Genomic DNA, 23,453 nt, shown 5'->3' on the forward strand with positions numbered 1-23,453 from the left:
ACTCGACAGCATACTCCTCAGCAGTTCGGGCTGTATTCCCACAGACCGAAAAGGAAGACCGAGCATGCAGTACAAAAAACATTGAAAGATGGCGCCAAATGTGTATGGAAGCACAGGGAATGCTGGGATGCGAACCGATGCATCACGGGGCGTTGGGACAGGACTCAGAATGCCCTGCCCCCTTCCCATAAGCCACAGCGCCAGAATGGGAAGAGGTGCTCTGTGGGATAGCCACCCATAATGCACCGCTTCCAGTGCTGCTGCAAGTGCCACAAATATGGCCGCGCCAGTGCACAAGCGGCTGTCAGTGTGGTCACGCTGCGCTCTCCGAAGGTGGGTTTAACTCACAGCGCTCTACATCTGCAAGTGTAGCCAGGCCCTAAGGAGGTAAAATTGACTATAGAAAGTGAAAATGACCAATTCCTTGTCCAGTCTGAGGTAATTGCACAAAGGAAACTAGCTACCTTCATGATAGTAAACAAATTAGCTGTTTAATTTCTGTTTTATTTTTAATTTAAAGATATTTGATGAGGGCAAAAAGCTAAAGATTTCTCACTTCAGCTGAGTTTATGCATGTTTTTCTTAAGTAATAAGCGCATAATTTAATCTTTTTTTTTTTTTTTTAAAGAATTAAAACTAAAGTTCTGCATAATGTAGAGCAACAGCCCAAGCACATCAGTTTGTCTTAACACTCTTTTCTGCCCATACCCAGGTCAGTGCAGTGCAAGCTCCCTGATCATGCGTTACTCTAGGACTCTGAGGCTGAAGCAGCTGCAAGTAGGCCTTGGCGTAATAGATCTTTCTCCTGGGGGAAGGCACTGTCATCTTCTATCATGTCAACAGTCCTTGTAATAAAATGACCACAAACTGATCTGACATGATAGTAAGCAGGCTTAATAGCAGTGAATGACAGCTATATTGACACAGTGGAGGTGTTTAATCTATTTTAACAATGATCAACTGTGTATGTGGAACTGGTATTACTCTGGAACCTGGGGTAGAGGGTGGGCCTGGATTCCCCCCAAACCTCCCAATTCCTGATCCGACACAGGAGGTTCCACCAGAGGGGAAGGTCTCTGGGCTGTTCCCCGACCCACATGGTGAATCAGCAGAAACTGCAGGGATTGTTCTTACTCTTTTTTTCCCCATACTGGCCAGTGATGAGGTTATCTGAGTGAACAGCAGATTTGAGCCACGAAAGTGGCCAAACTGAGGGCTACTGTGAATCTCGGAGGCAAGCAAAATCCACCAATAAGCGCAGGACCCACCAAAGTAGAGGAGGAACTTTATCACTAATATATCTATAAATAAAAAACATGGACTCTGTTGGAGTTAAAATCCAAAGAAATTCATGCACATCAGCCTATGTGAAAGACTGTTTGCTGATGCCGGTTACCTAAAGCGGCTCCGGGGTGGCAGCGGCACACACCAGGGCCACGGCAGGCTCCCTGCATGCCTGCCCTGGCCCCACGTTGTGCCACTCCAGGAAGTGCTGTGGCCCCTGGGGGAGGAGGGGCAGAGGGCTCTGCGTGCGCTGCCCTTGCCGCCCCTTCAGGTACCTCCCCCGAAGCTCCCATTGGCCACGGATCCCCGTTCCCAGCCAATGGGAGCCTCGGGGGGGCGGTGCCTGGAGGCAAGGGCAATGCACGGAGTCCTCTGCCCCCCTGCCCAGGGGCCGCAGGGAAGTGGTGCTGGCTGTTTCTGAGAGAGGCGCGCGGCCCGCGGCGCCACGGGGGGCAATCCCATGGGCCAGGTCCAGAGCCCTGAGGGGCTGGATCCGGCCCATGTGTTGTAGTTTGCCCACCCCTGCTCTACTCTGATGGGTCATAATTGTTTTTAATCCTCCCTGTTCTTAGTTCCCCATATCCTGCTGGACAGAAGCACCTCGTTTTTGGTTGGAAGGGTGGGTAAACAACCCCATCCAAGACCTGTGAGTTGGTCATCAGAGAGCACTTGCTGAGCAGACAGGAATCACTCTCTCCTCTTGCAGCTTAAGGACATTGCTTCTGGAAGCACTTGAGCTTTCATGATGGGGAACAGCAGTTCTTGATTGCTTTTGATCCTAGCTGGCCTGTTTGGCAGGAAGCCATGAGGACTGCTCTCAGGCTTGGTTATCCAGCACTCCATTGACCTGCTCTTAGCCAGCATGCTGTGAAATTCTTTCTGCTACCCTGTTTTATTCTAGGCTCTGAGTTTGATAACTTTTTTTTTCTTTTTCTCTCTTTTCAGTTTACAATTAAGCCACTGGACAAAAAGATCGATGTCTTTAAATTCAATTCATCAAAGCTGCGTGTGAATAAGCTGGTAAGTTCACAGGCACAGTGATTTTATTGTCTGCAGCAGTGGCTCTTGAGGAAGTCTCTGTAGGCAATGTGAGGCAATGTTCTTTCAGAGTTTTCCTTATTCACACATCTTGACTACTGTCAGAGGTAACACACCTGACTTGAGGGACTGCAGGTCTGATCCAATGTTTTGGATCCAGTCAAGAATTTATGGCCTCTGAGAGAGGGTGGGGGAAGAGTCAAGCTCCTTCATGGAATTTCTCTCCATCTCGTCCATTGATCCCCTTTTTTGAGCCTTTTGGTTACATCTGCCCTGCACTGTAAATAAAACATTCTTCTCATCTCCTTCATTCCCCGAATGTCCTTTTGCTTCTCCTGGGCTTCCCCTGCTGCTCTGCTGATGTTTCAGGATGATTGCAGTGTCTAATAGAAAACACTAACTGGTCTGTGCTCACTCAGTAGTGAGCTTCTATTGGGACACATCCCTTGAGTCATGACAAGTGGTTGTCTGAAGAGGAGAGACTAACTCGGATCCATTGCATTCATGTTACTTATGGCCATTTATGCAAGGTGGAAAAAAAAAGTCACTCACTTTAGACATTCATGTCTGTTTTGACTCTAAAGTTTACAGCCAGAAAACCACATCATAAATCTAGAGCCAGATTTTCAAAATTGCTCGGTAGCCAACAGTGCTTGTTGAGGCATCCAGACTAGTAACCAGACTTTCAACAGCACTCTGCATCAAGAGAACAATAAGAGCTGCTGGCTCTTGAAAATCTGACCCAGAATCTGTAATACCCAGATGCTCTCTCTAGAGGAGTATATTTTGGGTTCTTTTGGGGGTAGGCAGAGGGATTTCTGTCCTGACTCTGCCAACATAGTCTGCCCTCCACCTAGTCTCAGGAAAGGTACTGTTACCTTACCAAGGCAGGGCCTAATCCTTGGGCCTTATACTTACTGTACTCTCCTCAGTCTCAGAATGGTATAGCTCCACTGACTTCACTGTACTGAGGCCCTTAGAGATGAGTCTGAGGAAGGTTATAGAGTTTTCACCTACCCCTTAGCTTTTTCCTACCATTCTTCCCACCACTGTCAATTTCAGATCATCCTCCTCCTCCTCTGCCCCTAGGGGCTAGAATCAACTCCATTGCTCCACAAGCTGTGCAACAGGCATGGCTGAAGGCTTCCAGCAAGGCTGTGATCCTGCCTCAGGCTCGTTGGAGTAAATGGGTTGAATGCTGTGCATCGGGTAGCCTTTTTGTCTTTTCATCCCCCCTTCCTTCCCGAGACTGAAGATATATTTCTTACAGCACTGTAAACCTCATCCCATAGTGCTCCTTGAACCTGGAGGGGGGTTGTGATCCAGTGCATAGGAAAATGCATTGGGATGTAGAAGACCCGGGTTCCATTCCTGAGGATAACTCACTCCACCTTTCTGTGCCTTGGTTTCCCCATCTGTAAAATGGGGATAATGATACTTTGTAAAGTGCTTTCAGATCTATGGATGAAGGAGCTATATGAGCACTAAGTATTAATAACTCTGGTCTGTGTGGTGGCATACAGATCATGTCATCCAAGTATGTATGTGTTAATTTCTTTCCTTTCTTCCCCCTTATCTTTGGTTGGGACAGATTCTTCAGCTGTGTATTGGAAACCATGATCTATTCATGAGGAGGAGGAAGGCAGACTCACTGGAGGTCCAGCAGATGAAAGCACAGGCCAGGGAGGAGAAGGCCAGAAAGCAGGTGAGACACACCTTGTAATACAACCCAGCTGTGAGCCAAAATCAGAAATAAATATACTAGGAGGGAACAGAATATTACAAACCACCAGCACTAGGTGTGCATGGCAGGCCCTGCTGAACTGCTCATCTCTCGTAGCCTGCCCTGTTATTACCTGTAGTTCTTACGCTTCGATATGTGGGCTGATGGCAAAATGGCTGACAAGTCACCAGACTACAGGCTCGGAGGTATAAATGGGTGGGGAAAAGGATAACCTGTGCACATGGTACATATGTTTGCATCCATCCCTACTTAGTCCTGTTGCAGGAAAGTTGATTGTAATTAAGGCAGGAGTTGTGCTTTGCCATTGCTCTATGCTCTCATTTCCTAATTAGATGGTGATGGAATGCATGCTGACATTTTGGGGCATGCAGCTTGCATGCTGATTTGGTCCTGGCTTCTATCCGCCACAGGTCAGGCAGCAGGAACGACACATCAGGCAGCAGCTTGTAGCCAATGAGCATATATCAGCAAGTTGGATTGTATGAATCATTGTTTTCTGTTCATAGACCTTTTCTACTTATTGAAACCACACAGCTAATCTGAGTGCTGCTGCTTAGAATATAAATGTTCATTTCTGGATAAGCCACTAGATAGCAGCAGTATCAGCCAGCTGTACCAAGAGACTTTAAATGCAGATGTACTGCTCTTGGGCTAGGTCTACACTGGGCAGGGGAGTCAACCTAAGATATGAATAGCGTAGTTGAAGTTGGCGTATCTTAGGTCGATTTACCTGGCCGTGAGAACAGCGGCGAGTCAACTACTGCCACTCCCCCGTCAATTCCGCTTCCGCCTCTTGCCGCAGTGGAGTTCCAGAGTTGATGGCAGAGCTATTGGGGATCGATTTTATGGCGTCTACACTAGACATGATAAATCGATTCCCCAATAGATCGATTACTACCCGCCGATCTGGCAGGTAGTGTAGACGTACCCTTGGATTCGGACATGTCTGCTGGGATTTATTGCACAGGATTGGGGGTTAGAACTGAGTCCCTTGCCCAACCTCCTGCCATGCAGGAGACCTGTGTCCAGTTCTCCTTTCTTCAGCTTCCTGTGTTCAGAGAGGCTCAGAGCATGGCAAGGGCAGCACCCTCGTCTTTGGTTGGGAGGAGAGACTGCTCGCATCTAACCTAGGTGCCTCTGGCCAGTATAGGGATGGTGTTGGCAGACTAAAAGGAGCCCCAAGCAATCCTCCTGGAGGTTGAGGATGATGAGTGACCTGGAATCTTCAGAAGTTAGCGGGGAAGAGGGCACTGTTTGGAATTTGATGGGCTCTTTGAGGGATATGGAGGACCTGTCTGAATGAAGCCAGGAAGAACTGAGACGGCTGGGTGACTGCCTGGTAGGGGTCCAGAGGCTTTGGAAGGGTTACCAGGGAAGTGACCACCTGGCTCTGGAGGTGGGGGCTGGGTACACATTTATTACTGAATTGGAGATGAAATGGTTAGAGCTTTTGCAAGTGGGCCCAGAGGAGGAGGAATAATACCTGGCTCATATCTAGTGCTTTTAATCCAGAGATCCCAAAGTGCTTTGCAGAGGAGGTCAGGCTCACTATCTTGCTTTACAGAGGGAAAGTGACTTGCCCAAGGCCGCCCAGCAGGCCAGTGGCAGACCTGTTAATTAAACCCAGGTGACCTCAGGCACAGTCCAGTGCCCTCGCCACTAGGCTGTATAAGAAATGTGGAGATTTGCTGCCCTCCCTTGGATTAACCCCCTTATTGTATCTCGCTGCCTACACTCCAGGGTTACTGTGTGAACTGGCTCTGAGCAGCCTTCTCACATCATGAGCCTTGAATGGGATCCTGATCATAACAAGTGGTGATTGATGAAGGGTACTTTAGTAGAGAGAAGCACCTGCATTAAAGCAATGGGTGTCCTGCTTTCAGAACATAGCCGGTGCCTGAGGATCACAGGGAGATGGCTTGTCTCCTTGTTCGGCTCATTAAACTCAGCATGTGGCCTGAGAAATGCGGTGATCTATACATGTAGCCTAGGTATTTAGTGGGCCCATCACTGTGAGATCTGGGTGCTGAGAGGTGGTGAAGTAACTGGTTTTGCAGTTCCCTTCCACCGCTTGGTTAGCAAAGGTTGCAAGTTGTACAGTGTGCAGCTGCTGCTTAAGATACTGAATGTGGGGTGCTTTCAGAGGCAGTATATGTGCTGCACATTCTCCTGGGAGCAGATGGAAGGGATTCCGCTAGATTAGGTTGTATCAGAGAGGGCCTGACTGGCTGTTTCTCACATGGAGAAGTCCTGTGACTTGCACACTGTGAGAGGAGGCAGCTTGACTTGTATAGGAATCTTATTGTTGGTAAATTATATGCTTTCTGGCCTACCCATTAAATGAATGGAATGGGGAAGAATTTCCAGTGCATTAGGCTTAATCTTCTGTTGTATCTGATAGAAAATAACAAAGGTCCGTGTTGTTTGAACTTGTGGCTTACAGTGCTTGTCATCCTGGGATCACACAGTGCTTCACACACATGAATAGGCCTGTCCTCTTTTGGTAGTGAAATATCCCTAGTTGACAAATGGGTAAATTGAAGCAGAAGGAGGAGATCTTACTCATCCGAGTGCTCTCCAGCCACCAGACAACATTCCCATCCTGTCCATGAAATGCACCATACCTAGGGAATTGTAACAGGGTTGGGGGAGACTCCATCCAGTGCGGGGTGAGTGCGTTCCGTCTCTCTTAGGGCTAGGGGTGGGACGTACGTAACCTACATCTGTGCCTCCTTAGCCTGAGTCAATATACTTGCCCTTCTTAGCAGGGCAATGAGGCCTTAAGGCAAAAGTCAATGTACTTGCCTCTAATAGCTGGGCAGTGTGACCCAATGGCCAGTGTCAATAATTTGCCTCAGTCAGAGGAGCAGTAAGGCCTAGTGGCTAGAGTCCATAGGTGCACCTCTCTTAGCAGGGCAGTAAGGTCTAATGGTCAAAGTCAGTAAATTCATCCCTGGTAGCAAGGTGGTGAGGCCAAGTGGTCTGTCAGGAAGGGGGCTGCCATGCGCACAAAAGGGTCTGGGCCCTTCCTCTCCACTGGACCCCAGTCCAGGGTCCTGGGAGTGCCTGGAACGCGTGCCACTGAGTCAGCGGGACGGTTCTGACTGAAACACGCTGACTCAAAATTCAGGGTCACTAACTGGGCCACTATCTAATTGCCCTGGGCTGCTTCCTACCATATTTCCCACTGCTGCAGTCTGGGCATCTCAGCTGTCTCCGAGTTCCCTGGTCTGCACTGTCCCCGGCGACTCCAGACTCTGTATGGCCTCCGTGAGTAGCTTGGCGTCTGCCTGGGTTGCGGCATCTCCGGCTCCCATGGCCTTGGGCTTCAGCTGATTCTTGGCTGGAGCTGGTGGTATCCTTCCTCCCTGGCAGCAACTCCCAGCAGCAACTGAGCTGAGCTTCTCCCTTTTTTACTAATGCATTTGGAGCATGCCCAGTAGAGTTGAGAGGGCTTGGTTAACACAATGTAGTGTTAACCCTTGCCTGTCCAGTGTGGGGCGAATGTGCCCCGTCGCAGGAATACACTGAATGTTGGTTATTCTAATATTTGTTATTTCCTTCCTCTCCCCTCATCTCCCTAGATGGAAAGACAGCGGCTGGCTCGAGAGAAGCAGATGAGGGAAGAGGCAGAGCGAACAAGGGATGAGTTGGAGAGGAGGTTGTTGCAGTTAAAGGAGGAGGCGACAATGGCCAATGAGGCTCTGGTATGTCTTTGTGATGGTTGTTCTCCAGTCACTCCAGGTGTTCGTGACTTCCTTTGTTGAAGTCAGCAGACATACAATGTGCATTCTAAGGCTATTTGTAAGTCCCAGTTTGTGAACAGTGATTAAAAAGACAGATGGGTCAGTTGAATGGTGTGGTGCAAGGGTCCTGCTATGACATGGTCTCAGTGGAGGATTAACTGGAGGCAGAGAGCCTGAGAGTATCAAAGTCTTGGTTGAGAGCTTATTGCAGTGGCCAGGGCACTGCAAGGATTGTGGAAATGGGAATTTGAGCATATGTGGGTCATAGTATAAAGGTGGGGCAGGGGACCTAGGGTCCCTACCATAGAGATCTTGAACATGTCAGGGTGGGGCCCTTGTGTATGCTGACACTGCTGTATGTGTTGGTTCCCAGATGAGATCTGAAGAGACAGCAGACTTGCTGGCTGAAAAAGCCCAGATCACAGAAGAGGAAGCCAAGCTGCTGGCTCAGAAAGCAGCTGAGGCGGAGCAGGAGATGCAGCGGATCAAAGCCACGGCAATCCGGACAGAGGAAGAGAAACGGTTGATGGAACAGAAGGTCCTGGAGGCAGAGATGTTGGCATTGAAGATGGCAGAAGAATCGGAGAGAAGGTCAGAGTGAGGAACCCTACACCTGCTTCCATGCTCCACTTTCCAGATCTGCCAATGAGTTTAGCTGAGACAGTATCCTGGGGTCACATCTTTATACAGGCCTTCCAAACTGTGTGCAGTGAGCCCTTGGTATCCCAGACAAGTGTGAGGGCTAGTTGACCACAAGACCCAGCTGGTTTCTTTCTTTAGGCAGTTATGTTTGTCAAAATTAGGCTGATGCTGAATGGTAAACTGATGCTAATAAACATATTGGGCCTCCCTAATTTTTGTGTATTTGAGCCTGATGCTGGAGAATTCTTATAGGAGAGAGACAATGAGGAGAGAGTGACCAGGAGAGGGAATTTCAGCTACTGGCTTTGGTGGGTGGCTGGAATATATTCTTCCTTTCAAACTGTCCATAGGACTCTTCTTCCCTGGCTCATCTTGGAGCACTAACTAGAATGTGCAGCCATTGGCTCAGATTATCAAGGAGCTGTAGGATCCGGCACAGAAACACCTGCCGTATTCTCTAAAGTATTTGGCTCCATTAATTAATAACACTTGAGTTTTGTTTCTAGATATTAAACTCAATTCATCATTCTCTCCCTTGCTCCTGCATTGCACTCCCAGATCTCTCACCTTCCTGACTAGTCACGAGGCTTCTGTTACATGTTGGGCCTGGGGACCCTTTGCGCCAGAGACCCTGTTGCGTGTTATGCCTGGTGTTCACAGCCTTGGTATGCCAGAGCTCTTGACACGTGTTGCATTAATTAGTGGGTGAATTAAAAACAACACTAACTTCCTCCTTGTTATCACTTATGAGTGCACTGGGCTTCAGCCCTCTCACTTGTTCAATAACTTTATCCCCAGTCATCTCTTCTCTGTCTTGAGCTCCCTGTAAATTCTGATTCAGCAAAGAAGGGTTCCCTCTCTCTCTCTTCTCATCTCTCCTTTTGCTTTCTACCCAGGGAGTGTTCTCAGGAGCTGCCATACATCAAGGGTAAATGGTAGTATTAGAACCCTTGGGCCCTGAAATTGGCATGTTAAAGTCCATATAGGACTTGTTGGGCATTTTCTTCTGTTCCTTTTAGACAAACAACCCTCAGTAGATGATTAATCTTCAGAAGACCAAAGATTCTGCTCCCCAAGCCAAAGCTTCCTACCTCTGCTCTGATTTTGGTCACTCACTGTGTTCTCAAGTTGTCCTCCCCACTCCAACAGCTTGACCTGATTCTCCAGGTGTCAGTCTTTTTGCAAATGCTAACACAACATCCATATTTTAGAGCATGCCCTTTTGTGACTTGGATTTCCTGCTGCTTCTTTGTTTGTGTTCTCCACTGCCCTGCAGGCCTGAGACCTGATCAGCCCCTCTCCTGTCCCTATTAAACCAGCCTTGGGTGAAACTCGATGTTCACCACTAAAATTGGGGGGGGGGAACCCCTTAAATTTAGGGTGCCCTAAATTGAGTGGGTAACAGCCCCACATGCAGTATCAGATCCTATCTAGAAGGAGACCACCTGGTAGGACATCTAGCCCAGTGATTCTCAAACTAGGGCCACCGCTTGTTCAGAGAAAGCCCCTGGCGGGCCAGGCCAGTTTGTTTACCTGCTGCGTCTGCAGGTTCGGCCGATCGCTGCTCCCAGTGGCCATGGTTCACTGCTCCAGGCCAATGGGGGCAGTGGGAACTGGCGGCCAGTACGTCCCTCGGCCCACGCCGCTTCCTGCAGCTCCCGTTGGCTTGGAGCGGCGAACCGCAGCCAATGAGAGCTGCGATCAGCCGAACCTGTGGGCACGGCAGGTAAACAAATTGGCCCGGCCCAGCAGAGGCTTTCCCTGAAAAGTGGCGGCCCTAGTTTGAGAACCACTGATCTAGCCAGTCTTCTCCATCCTTGGCAGCCAGTGCAGGTTTGTTTTCTTAAGTATTTGTCCAGTCTAGTTGGAAGGTCTCAAGTGATTGGGTTTCCACCATTTCCCTTTTGGAAATTATTCTGAGCTTAATAGATCTCATTGCCTGATAAATCCCAAACCCCCTTCACCCACACTTTGGTGCTGCTCCATTTCTCCTTCTCTGACTTTCATCCCACTCCATTCCTTCCCTGTCCATCTCTGGTCTGATGTTTGTTACTGTACATAGGGCAAAGGAGGCTGATCAGCTAAAGCAGGACCTTCAGGAGGCTCGAGAGTCCGAGCGGAGAGCAAAGCAGAAGCTCTTGGAGATCACCAGCAAGTCGTCATACACGGTAAGAGTGTTTTGTATTACAGCTCCATTTTTTCCCAGGAAGAGGGCAGCATCCACTTGATGGCTTTAAAAGAAGTTGAGCTGTTTTCCATAGTGCCACCTCCTAATCAGGAGGGTTATGAGACTACTTTGTTGTGGAACTCAGGGGAATTGCAAACGGTTTCCTGTGCACCTCAGCCAAGTCCAGATCTGGTAGTCTGCAGTTTAGCAGAGAACGGACTGCTTCACTCTGTCTCCCATCTACCCTTTTGCCTAATACAAGAACAATGAGGTACAAATGAAATTGAAAAGACAACAGATTTAAACCCAATAAAATCGTGTTTTGTTAACCTGTGGAGACAAATATAAGTATTGAGGCCAAGGGCTTAGTAGCATTCAAAATAGGATTAAACACTTGTGTGAATAAGGGCATCCTCTGTTTCTTTAGATCAGATAAAAATTGATCAGAACCTATAAACGCATTAACCCAACCTCCCTTCCTGTGTTCAGGAAGAAACTTACAGAGTAATCTCTCACAGGGTAACTGCTAGTAAGAGGATTGCACACCTTCCTTTGGCGGATCTGGTACTGGTTGCCATTGAAGACCAAATACTGGGCTAAATGAAAGTTGTTCTGATCCAATCTGGCAATTCCTTTCCTCCTGGCTTTGCTTCTTTTGCTGTGAATTTTATTGGGACCTGTGAATGCCATCAAGTGGTCTCCACCCTGCAGCATACACCTGGTGGCCTTGCTATCCATCCTGTTTGTTACTCCCAAGAGGTGGGAGACTGTGGTGTGAAGGGGTGTGAATAATCTCCACAGATGCATCCCATCTGGAGCAATTACCAAACCTTTCACCATTTCAATTTTTCTTTGAAATGCCATCACCTCAAGGAAGTGTTTAAACAAGCCGCATGAAGGTGGTTAGAAGTAAATGACTTCTCGCCCACATTCTCCGAAGCTATCTGCGAATGATCAGAAACTTTTAAGAGATTGCAGTGATTAAATGTCTGAGACTTCCAGACTTAGGGCCCCTCCACTGAGTGCCATCGGCTTCTGTGCTTCATAACCCTACTCTTTGAACACGCCTAGCTATGGACCAACAGGCTGCTGGGGTCCAATAATTCTAATGATGACTTTGTCGTACACAGATGGTGGAGGATTGTGGTTTGGAAGCCGAATGGTCATATCAGCCAAGTACCAACAGCTGTGAGGAGCTTGCAGCTCCAAGCTCCCTCAGGCTGGTGGGTCTGTCCTTTGTTAAACCCACAAAGCAGAGACTAGTGAGTTCTCTCCTCTCCTGCACACACCCCCTGTCTCATTCTGTGCTAATCAGCAGCCAGTGTAGATCTATTTTGCCTATAGAACGGAAGTATAATTAAGGGAAAGATTGTTGGACAGAATCAAGCTTGACTCCACCCCTCCAGCTGCATCTGTCCTAGAGGCATTGCATAGAGAATTGTTTTTCCTGCTATATATTATGTTGCCTCTCTTCAAAAAGATCTCACAAAACTAAGTGATTGGGCAACAAAAAAAAAATGAAAATAATTGTGGATAAATGTAAAAAAATGCAAATGCACAAAAAAAAAAAAACTATACATACAACATGATGGGGGGGGATGGCTTTAGCTTCAAGGGAAAAGAAAAAAATCTTGGGAGTTATCGTGGATAGTTCTCTTGAAGATGTCCATGCAGATGTGCAGAGGCAAAAAAAAAAGGATGTTAGGAATCATTAAAAAGGGGGATAGAGAAGAATATAGATATTATTATATATATATATATATAAATCCAACGCCCACATACTCGAATACTGTGTACAGATGTGGTCTCCTCACCTCAAAATAAAATATTCTCTAGAAAGGTTCAGAAAGAGCAATTAAAATGATTTAGGGGGTTTAGAGAGGGTCCCATGAGGAAGAATTAAAGGCTAAAGGGGAAGATTTCAGTGGAAAAAAGAAGAAGGAGGGAGGGGACAGACTAGATATATAAAATAAGTGATGATGAGAAAGTGGAGTTGATAAAAGTAGTTATTATTCCCATAATACAAGACAACTAGGGTCACCAAAATTAAATTAAATGACAAGGGTTTTTAAAAAAAAAAAAAAGTTCTTTCTTCTTCTTCACGCAGTCAGAGAACTTTTTGGAACTGAGGTTGTGAAGGAGGGGACTATACTAGGATGAAAGGGACTGGATAAATTTCATGGATAAATTCATGGTGGCTAGGTCCATAAATGGTGCTTAGCCAGAGGATGGGTAATAGTGTCCCTAGCCTCTGTGGAGATGGATGGCAGAGGAGATGACTTGGAGATTGCCTCCCTTGATCCCTCTCACTCAGGGGCAGTTTCACTGACGGCCACTGTCGGGCAGATAGACTGATGGTGGACAGGACCTTTGGTCTGACCTTGGTTCTCTCCTCCTTTCCTTAGAGACAGGGGACCTTCTCCCACCAGAGCACCCAGTATGGAGAAAGAATCATAGACTATTAGGATTGGAAAGGGACCTCCAGGAGGTCATCTAGTCCAACCCCCTGCTCAAAGCAGGGCCGATTCCCAACTTTTTTTTTTTTTGCCCCAGGTCCCTAAATGGCCCCCTCAAGGATTGAACCCACAACCCTGGGTTTAAAAGGCCAGTGCTCAAACCACTGAGCTATCCCTCCCCCCTGTCTCATCCTCAGTTACATTGCAGAGGCTCCCTGTGGATTTGCTGGTGCTCCTGCTTCTGCCCTTTGGGTTAACTCTGCAGGTACCAAGACATCACACCAGCTCAAAGGCTGCTATTTTCCAAGGTGCCAAATGTCAGTAGTATGCGAGTATGGCTATTGTACTTTCATAAGTACAGTAATACTTATTTTTAAATCTCTCTCTCCTGTCCTTCCATTGCTATGCCTGTCTGTTTTGCTTTTCCCATGCGGTCTCTCTCTGCTCTGCTCTGCTGCATGTGTGTTCCAGGGCAGTCAAGTGAAATGTACTGAAATCCTGTTCTTGCACATTGCTTCAAAGAGCTGGCTTCTGGTAAGTCCTCCTTTCCTGCTAACATGCAGAGAGACCCAGCTGGGCAAGAGCCATCAAAGAAAGAGAATAAGAACATAGTGGCTTAAGGGGGATCAGGAGACGTGTCCCTCAGGTGAAGGCAGCTGTCTAATACACAGTACAGTACCCAGACTTCCTCCCTCTGTTAATCAGTCTGTCCCACTGAACATGTTCTTTCTTGCCTCATTCCTGTACTTTGGTTACACAGTCCCTCAACTCCAGAGCCGGCAGGATCTGATCCCTCTGTGCTGCCTAAGGAGCAGGTGGCTAAGCTACAGAAAGGACAGGAGGAGACTTACTATTTTTCTAACTCAGTCTTCCACCAAACTGGTAGCAGAGATGCTTTATAAAAGGTGCTAAGTTGTTCTCAGAGCTCTTGAAGCCCATGACCAGCCTGCTTTTGAGGGTTTTTTTATGTTACCAAGCAGGGAGAATTAGGCTTATTTAGGGCCAGTGTGTGAATTTGAGTCTCAGATCAGCAGGGGTAGGAGGCATCTTTGCACCACTCTTCAGTGACTCAGTTTGGGCTGATTGGCTCCAAAGGGAGCGTTATCAGGTTCCCATCAGTGGGAAGGAGAGAAGGTCTTTACATAGCTGAGGGGGGAACACCCTTGAGGCTCTGAGAAGAGCATGATGGAGCCTTTACAATCAATGACATCACGCTTTTCAGATGCGACTCTTGATCTTGGCTGTCAGCAGCTACCTCCACTCCCTCTCCTTGCTTAATGATCTATCACAGCCCTTTGTTTTTTTCCATTCATGGTACTACTTGTATCTCATTATTTCAGTGTGCCCTCAGCCTATTTCACTGCGCTTAGATACTGAACACTCCAGGCAGTTCTAAATATTGTCTGCCTTTCTTTGATCCTGTTAGCATAACCAGTTCTCCTGTGCTTGTCCTATATTTTCCAGCTGGCAGGGACAAAAGAAGATGGCAACTTACAGGCCATGACTATGACGTGGTTTTGTTTTCATTCCTTCTGCCAATCGGTGTCTTCCATGCCTTCAGGCACTTAAACCTTACCTCTTGGTGATGGCCGCTACAAGCAGACTGTTAGCCTATATTTATTAAGTGCAAGAGACTGGTAGTGCAGCAGTTAAGGTTGTACAGTTAAAATCACTTCAAGGGAGGAAATGCAAACGTTCTTCGAGTGATTTCCCTGTGGGTGCTCCACTTCAGGTGTCAGTGAGGCCCAGTGCCATCAATCTGAGATTTTCGGCAGCAGCGTCTGTCAGGGCCATGCGTGTGTAGTAGTCATCTCGTGGCGCTGTTGGCACCTTGACTAGTGTGCAACCTGACCCCCTCAGTTCCTTCTTAACCATCCTCAGCCTGAGACAGAGCTCTGGGGAAGTGTTCCAATGTCATCTTCTACAAGAAACAGTTTAGATAAGTTAGTTGTATACTTCATAAGAGATTGGCTAGTTAAAAAAAATTTTTTTTCTTACTTCATCTTTGTTCCCCTGGAAACACTCAACTGCCTCAACGATGCCTGATTCCTCAGGCTTTAAGAGATGTGGCCTCTGCCGCGAAGCGATGCCGGTCTCCAATGGACTCTGCTTGAGTTTCCGATGCCTCAGTGAGTGGCACATCCCTCAAAAGTTCGCTCACTGTAGTAGTCTCAAAGTGAGAACCAGGCATGAACATGACTTCCACCTCAAACTGATTCTTATGGAGAAATCACTCCAATCGAACCAGGACAACAGACCTCCCCGTCTACTTTGGAATCGACTAAAGACAAGGCTCAGTCCTCGACAGTTTCAAAGGAAAGCGTATTGACCTCTCCACAGAGAGAACCACAAAAAAGAGACTGTCTCCTGCCAGGTCGCTGTCCTTGGTGCTGACCTCCACATGGGTGAGCACCTTTGAGGCACAGGGCACCTCCAGCGCTGTCTGTACCAAGACCTCTGCTGAGCCTAAAGCGAGAGACACGGAGTCAAGGTATAAACATAGACATGCCTCCTCCACGACGCCGACCACAATGGTGCAAGAAACTGCACGGAGACCCTCACTGACGGTCATGCAGTCACCACTGGCACCATCTACTTTGTCAGCACTGATGGACAGAGTCAAGATGGTGCCGCCCGCATCAGCTAAATCAAGCCACAAGACATTGGCTCACTCTATGGCTCCATCTAAGACTACATCATCGGTACTACCAGTACTGCAAGCAATGGCACCACAACAATTTCTCAGTCAAACAGACATTTCAGTCTCTTCATTACTGATGGCTCTGCAGAATGCATTGCCACAGACCAGCCTACATCTCTTATTGCACCATCAATGCTTAGTGACGAAGAGAATGATGAAGAGGAGGAGGATGCCTTTTAATCACAGCATTCCTCCCCTGAGGAATGCAGACTACCGGGGGGATCCTTTACAGTCTAAAACCCAGTGTAGGCAGGCAGTCCATCCATGGTATGGACAACCCTGGATGTCAAGTATCAGAAGGGTAGCCGTGTTAGTCTGGATCTGTAACAGCAGCAAAGAGTCCTGTGGCACCTTATAGACTAACAGACGTATTGGAGCATGAGCTTTCGTGGGTGAATACGAAACCCTGGATGTGTCCACCTATGCCAGTCCTCATGCAGTGGCCACCCTGGGCCCCATAGGCGGCATACAGCGCTCATTATATCAGACCCTTATCTCCACCTAGAGGTGAACTCAGATCATCTCCACCATCCTCCAGTCCACAAACCTCAGTAGCCCAGGAGGACACAGGAGAGGAAGGGGAGGAGGACGCTGAATAAGAGCCCACATCACTAGCTCACAATTCCTCTTCATCGCCAGATGAAGCCATTATGCCACCACCTCCTACCATAGCATATAATTTCAAACAGTTTCAAGAACTGTTCAAAAGAATTCTGTTGAGCCAGGACAGCCCCCTGGAGGAGGTCCAGGACACACAATACAAACTTTTACAGATTTTACAAACCTCGTCCACCTCTAAGATAGCCTTGGTGATAAATGATGCCAGCCTGGAACCAGCAGAGAAGTTATGGCAAACACCAGCTACCATCCCACCAACATTCAAGAGGGCAGACAGGAAATATTATGTGCCTACCAAAGGAATGGATTTCCTCTTCTCCTGCCTACCACCCAACTCTCTAGTAGTTGAGGCAGCTAACTAACATGGCAAGCATCCACATTACAGGTCCACTCCTCAGGACAAGGACTGCATGAGGCTCGACCTCTTCAGGAGGAAAGTCTATTCCTCAGCAACTTTGCAGTTCACAGAGCTAATTACAGTGCTCTGCTACAAAGTACAACCACAATAATTATGGCAAATTATATGAATTTACCAACAATCTGCTGTAAGAGAAGTGGGGCCAATTTAGAGCCATATTGATGGAAGGACAACTGGTAGCCAGAATGGTCTTGCAAGCATCCCTGGATGTCACTGACACAGCGGCACAAGCAACAGCTACAGTGGTTGTCATGCATAGGGTGTTACGGCTACAATCTTCAGGAATTCCGAAAGAGTTGCAAGTGAAAGTAGAAGAACTCCCTTTCGATAGGGAAAAACTGTTTTCCACCTAAACCAATGAGGTCTTGAGCGGCTCTCCGCACACTAGGTACTTACACACCTCTCATCAAACGGAAGCGCTACCAGCCATACCCACGACATAGAGACACATCATTCCAGAGACCCTCTGAGACGCAAAGACAGAGATGGAGACCATCTCAACACCAACCATCTCATCACAGCCGACAGCGAACAAACAGTTTTGAAAGGTTGGTCCAGGGTCTGAATGACCTCTCCCACCAGACAGCACCACTGACAAATACTTCTCACTTATTTGGCCATCGATCACATTCATCATAGGGTATCACATCACACGGGACTGTGTTGTCTAGAGGGAATAAGAGATTGGCTATGCTATCCCTTTACCCACCCCCCACCCACCTTACCCCCCCCCCTCTTCACCTACCCTACTCTTCTTCTCGAGCTGCTCTGCTGTAACAGGAAGTAAACAATCTTCTACAACTTGGTGCTGTGGAACTAGTACCCCTGCAATACAGGGGAAAAGGTTTCTACTCCCACTACTTCTTAACCCAGAAGAAAAACTGGGGATGGAGAGATCTCAGGAAAGTCAAAAGAAATTCAAGAATTTCAGAGACCAAGAGATGCACACGATACTATAATACCTGCACTGGTTTGGGGCCCTCACCTTCCTACAAGCCTACCCTACAACATACATTACCACCAACCATATACATAGATCATTCCTGCACGTCTGAAAATCAACAGCCACAACAGCCACTTCTACCTACAGTTCTACCCTTCAGTCTGTCCACTGCACCAAAAGTCTTCTCCAAAACTCTCAGGGTAGTCTCAGCACACCTTCGCAAACAAGGAACAATGATTTTCCTGTACCTAAACAATTGGCCCCTGAAAGGCCCTACCCAGATGGTAGCGACAGAGATCACCCAGAGAGCCCTCTCACTCTTCCAGAACCTAAGTCTATAAATAAACATACAAAAGTCAACCCTTATGTCCGTGCAGCATTGGGGTGCACCTTGACTCCATATAGGCCAGAGCGGCACTACCGATGAACAGAAGCATGACAATGATCAATCTCATCTTGGTAGTCAACACCAGTCCAGGAATCATGGCACGAAACCTGCCTGCAATCGTTAAGTCATAGCAGTTACAACCTTCATAGTAAGCCACCCAAGACTACACATGCACTGCCTTCAAGGGTGGCTGAATTCGATGTACACACCCAACAAACACAGCCTAAACATAAACCTACCACCACCACCAAAGGTACTGGAATCCCTACAGTGGTGGACAAGACCAGAGAATGTGTGCACAGGGATCCCCTTTCATCAGGATCCGCCATCGATAATAATCACAACAGATGCCTCATCTGTTAGGCTTTGGCACCCTCCTGTACCACCATACAGTTTAAGGCAGGTGGTCACGTGGAGACCCAACTCCATATCAACCTGCTAGAACTGCAAGCAGTACACAATGCCTGTCTCTGCAGCCTACCACTCATAAAGAACAGAACAGTACCAGTGATGACCAACAACATTGCATGCATGTTTTATGTTAATCGACAAGAAGGGGCGGGGCAAGTTCCCACTCACTGTGCAATGAGGCCATGAAATTGTGGAACTAGTGCATCCACCACCACATAAACATCTTGGCCTCCTACCTCCCCGGATGTCAGAACATGACAGCAGACACGCTACACAGTTCTCTCAAGACCACGAATGGGAAAGGAACCACACAGTCCTATAATCCATATTGCAACAATGAGCCTTCGCTCCCATCGATTTATTTGCAACGTCACTACACCACAAGTGTCCACTCTTCTGCTTGAGAGCAGGATTGGGACATTAGTCATTAGGGGATGCCTTCCTCATCACATGAGACGCATCACTTCTATATGCATTCCCACTGATTCCACTGCCCTCGAGGGTGATACACAAGATATGTGCCAACAAGGCCAAAGTCATACTGATAGCCCCAATCTGGCCTAGTATCCCGACCTGATGCACATGGCAGTATATGTCCCACGAACTTTCCCATCAAGGGCGGACCGTCTTTCTCAGGACAACGGTAACCTGAACCTGGGGAGAAACTTCACCTGAAAGCATGGCTCCTTCATGGTTCCATCACCACAAACTAGCCTGTTCGGAACAGATTAAACACGTGATATTGAACAGCAGGAGATCAACCACATGTAATGCTTACCTTAAAAAACAGAAAAGATTCTCCATATAGTGCTAGAACAAACAGTTCACTACAAGCACTACACCACTTCTGCTAGTGTTTGACTACCTACTAGAATTAAAGAATTTGGGCCTGTCCATAAGCTCCATTAAAGTACATCTCATGCCGATTATAGTTTTCCATCATAAGGTCAACAGAATATTGATATTTGTGCATCTGATCACGAAACATTTCCTCACTGGCATACAGAATCTCTATCTGGAAGTGCGCCAACCTGCATGGGACCTAAACCTGGTTCTCAAACGCCTCACCAGACCCCCATTCGAACCTCTGGCTATTTGCTTCTTGCTCCATCTATTGATGAAGGTGGCATTATTGGTTGCAATCAGCTCCGCCAGATGAGTAAATGAGATAGGAGCACTAATGGCCAATCCCCGATGCACTGTATTTTTTAAGGACAAGGTCACATTGAGACCGCATCCAAAATTCCCCCCTAAAATATCATCCTTCCATCTAAACCAACCTATTCACCTTCCCACATTTTATCCCAAAGTGTGTGGGAGCGCACAAGAGACTATTTTGCACTCTCTAGACATTAGACGCGTAATAGGTTTTACCTGGACAGATCAAAGCCTTTCTGAAAATCCTTAAGGCTTTTCATCTCCACAACAGAGTGATCCAAGGACCCCGGTCTATCTACACAGACACACTCTAAATGGATCTCCAGGTGCATCCAACTCTGTTATCAACTGAATAAAACAGAATTGCCAAGAGGGCTCAGATCTCACTCTACCCGACATCAGTAGCTTTCCTGAACAATGTACCAATCCCAGACGTCTGCAGAGCTGCTACTTGGGCCTCTGAGCATATGTTCATCAACCACTATGCAATTACCCAAGACTCATGATCAGACTCTATACTAGGCCTAACTGTGTTTTCCTCCACTATGCACGCAACTCCAAAGTCCCTCCACCCTCCGTCGTAGCAGGGCACAGCTCTACAATCACCTGAAGTGGAGCACCCACACAGACAGCACTCAAAGAAGAAGAGAAGGTTACTCACCTTGTGGAATAACTGAAGTTATTCAAGATGTGTCCCCTGTGGGTGCTCCACTACCCACCCTTCTACTTCGGAGTTCACAGTGAGGACTCTACAGTAGAGAAGGACTTGAGGGAGTCTGGTTGTACGCACACTAGTCAAGGCACCAATGGCGCGGCAAGATGACTACTGTGCCCGTGTTTCCCTGGTGGACACTGCTACCGAAAATCTCCAATTGACAGCACCGGGATGCACCGACACCTGAAGTGGAGCACCCACAGGGATACACATCTTGAACAACCTCAGTTACCACACACGGTGAGTAACCTTCTCTTAAGCCACCTCAGTTTAGTAATCACAATTTGCCCTGGGAATTTCTCACCTTCTCTTGTTACAAGTGTATCCTAGGATTACTGAAAATGAGAGAAGTGAGATGGGAAAATATTTCCCCCAGATTTGAAGTTGATGTACCTGATAGCACTTTGTGTATAATTGGTTTCACTGTTCTTTGCTCTCTGTGCGGTCTCCGGTGCATGTGATCAGTTAGTCTGTTCTTCACCTGCTTAGGTGGCTCTTCCATATGGCAACAGTGAAGAGAGGGAGGAATGTAGTTGTATAACAGCAGAAAGTTGGCATGGGAACTCAGCAGATGCAATATCTGAAACTACTGTTAAAATCTGTAAAGCTTGAAATCTAGTAATTTTTTAACAAATTATTTAAAGTGCAGAAAAGGAACCATTATGATCATCTAGTCTGACTTCCTGCATAGGCCAGAAAACTTCATACAGGTAAAGCTGTCCAAAGTGCCTAAGTCCCACTGAAAGTCCATGAGATTCAGGGTCTGTCTACACTGCAGTCAGGAGGTGAGACTGTAGCAAGTGTAGACATGCCCAAGCTAGCTTTGATCTAGATAGCTGGAATAACAATAGCACTGAAGCTGCGGCAGCATGGGCTGAACAACGCTGCCCAAGCAGCTAGCCCATGCTGCCATGGCTTCACTGCTATTGTTCAAGCTAGCTAGATCTCAGCTAGCTCGGGTATGTCTACACATGCAGCAGTCACACCTTTGATTGAATGTAGACGTACCCTTAGGCTCTTCAGTCACTTAGGTGCTTTAGTCTGTTTTGCCTCTCTCTGAGATTCTGGAATTTAAAGTCACAGGTGTCCCTTTGAAGAATCTCACAGCAATATTAACTTGGCTGCATTGCACACAAACAGCAGCAGGATAAACTGTGTGTTGGCAAAGAAACAGGAGTAGGAAATGGTATTTACATTATATGCACAAAGTGGGTAAATTAACGTAACCCTTGTGCCCAGACCAAGCATCTAGCTTCAGCTGCCTTGTTCTCGCAGCTTTTGCTTGTTCAAAATGTTCCCATTTCAGCTTCAGTTCTGCAGGACAAATGAAATGATGTCCTGCTGGATTTGTTCATTGCAAGCCCCTCCTGCAAGAGAAGTTTATGCCTATGGCAAGGGAGGGAGGCTTATTGTGCAGAGTAAATCCATTGCTATCCCAATCAGAGCTGCTGCTGCCAACCTTGGACTATCTACAACTGTCCTTGGATTATCTTAATCTAGGGAGCAAGGGAGCTCAGCACAGCATTCTAGTCTGTGAAATGCGCAGATAGTTCCTGCCTTCGGTCCCAGAGTCAATACACACAAAGCATGGCCTTATTCTTGACAGTTATTGTCAAACCTCCCACCAGCCCGTAGTCCTTTATAACACCTTTTGCTATGATCCCCCAAGCCAAACAACGTTGGGGCAGGTTAGCCTTTGGCCAGAAGACCTTAAAGGCATAGTGTGTGCAGGAATTAGTGTTGGTGGTTTTAGTACATGGCGCTCTTTCCTTTGAGTCAATAATGAGCCGGTTCCTCAGCATAATACTAGAGGGTGCTGTGTGAGATAAGGTGCCATCTTTCAGTTGAAGCTTAAAATGGATGTTCTGACCAATCGTGACAATTGACTATACCATGGAACTTTGCAAGGGTCAGGATGTGTTGGTCAGAGTCTGAGGTTCTGACCGGTTTCTGATTTTGGGTAATTCCATTCTGCCACCCTTTTCTCTGCTCTTCCAATTGAATATAGGATTCTTCTGTCATAGAGGGTTTTGTACTAACACCCTTCGCTTCCTGTCCTTAACTGGTATGCAGTTTTACTGTTAAATAGCTGCCGAGTTTCACCCCAGAGGCAGCTGCATTCCAGCAGTGTCTTTAGTGATCCTTGTGTGTATATATATAAAATAAAAATATCTAACTTTTAAATAGTGCTGCTCTTCTTCAATAGATCTCAAAGGTCAGTAATATCCCCATTTTACAGCTGGGGAAACTGAGGTACAGAGGCAAAGTGACTTGCACAGAGGCAAAGTGAGTTGCTCAGGGTCACTCAGCAGGTCAATGGCAGCGCTGGTAATAGAACCCAGGTTCTGTGAGTCCCAGCTCAATTCTCTATGCACTGGGCCATACTGCCTCATTTAAAGTGCTTAAAGTGTTAGAAATCCTTCAGTTTGAAAGGCACCATGTTTAATGTAAGTAGTTATCTTTTATTTCCACTGTGGCATATGCTAGGTTCTTCTGATGGTTTTGATAATGAAGGTATGAATCACATTGTCCCAGCAATACTCTCCGACCCCTGTACACACTAAATGAGATACTTTCTTGATCAATGTCGTTAGAGGCAGCATAATGTCCTTGAAAAGGGATGCAGTGAATTAGCACATAGCCAGCATTGTCCATGCAGTCAGAGAGCCAGCTCTTCGCTCAAGCACCACTAAGTAGCTTCTTGCATTACAGGGTCAGCCATTGTCTTGTCTCTTTAGCTTCCTGCTACGAAACGCTCACAGATAGCAGTGGCCATGTGACCAAAGATGATTAATCTGTGCTCTGTCTTTAGCAGCCCATGAACTCAGGTATGACAGCGCTGCCTGCCGACCTGCCAAGCTTCAACCTAATCAGCGAGAGCCTTTCCTTTGACTTCAAGGATACAGACATGAAGAGACTTTCCATGGAAATAGAGAAAGAGAAGTATGTAGCTTGCTTCCATAGTCTGTGTGCACAAGTCAGATTAGTTCCTTGTGTAGCACAACTGCAATGAATGGAGTTGTT

At 47.1% G+C, this 23,453-nt stretch overlaps 1 protein-coding gene across 5 annotated transcripts in view; it reads left to right on the forward strand.

Moving 5' to 3' along the window:
• NF2 (neurofibromin 2) overlaps positions 1–23,453 on the forward strand; it is a 98,408-nt gene that overhangs the window by 57,752 nt on the left and 17,203 nt on the right. For 3 of the 5 annotated variants that reach the window (XM_039504897.1, XM_039504896.1, XM_039504894.1), the window contains exons 9-14: positions 2,230–2,304; positions 3,914–4,027; positions 7,651–7,773; positions 8,186–8,403; positions 10,517–10,622; positions 23,245–23,372. In XM_039504897.1, the coding sequence (XP_039360831.1) occupies positions 2,230–2,304; positions 3,914–4,027; positions 7,651–7,773; positions 8,186–8,403; positions 10,517–10,622; positions 23,245–23,372 (764 nt within the window). Of the gene's footprint in view, positions 1–2,229; positions 2,305–3,913; positions 4,028–7,650; positions 7,774–8,185; positions 8,404–10,516; positions 10,623–23,241; positions 23,373–23,453 lie in introns of all 5 variants that reach the window. The other 2 variants (XM_039504893.1, XM_039504895.1) reach the window with 1 other exon arrangement.

The sequence above is a fragment of the Mauremys reevesii genome, linkage group 18 (genome assembly GCF_016161935.1).
Source record: "Mauremys reevesii isolate NIE-2019 linkage group 18, ASM1616193v1, whole genome shotgun sequence".
In the NCBI taxonomy this organism is placed as follows: Eukaryota; Metazoa; Chordata; order Testudines; family Geoemydidae; genus Mauremys; species Mauremys reevesii.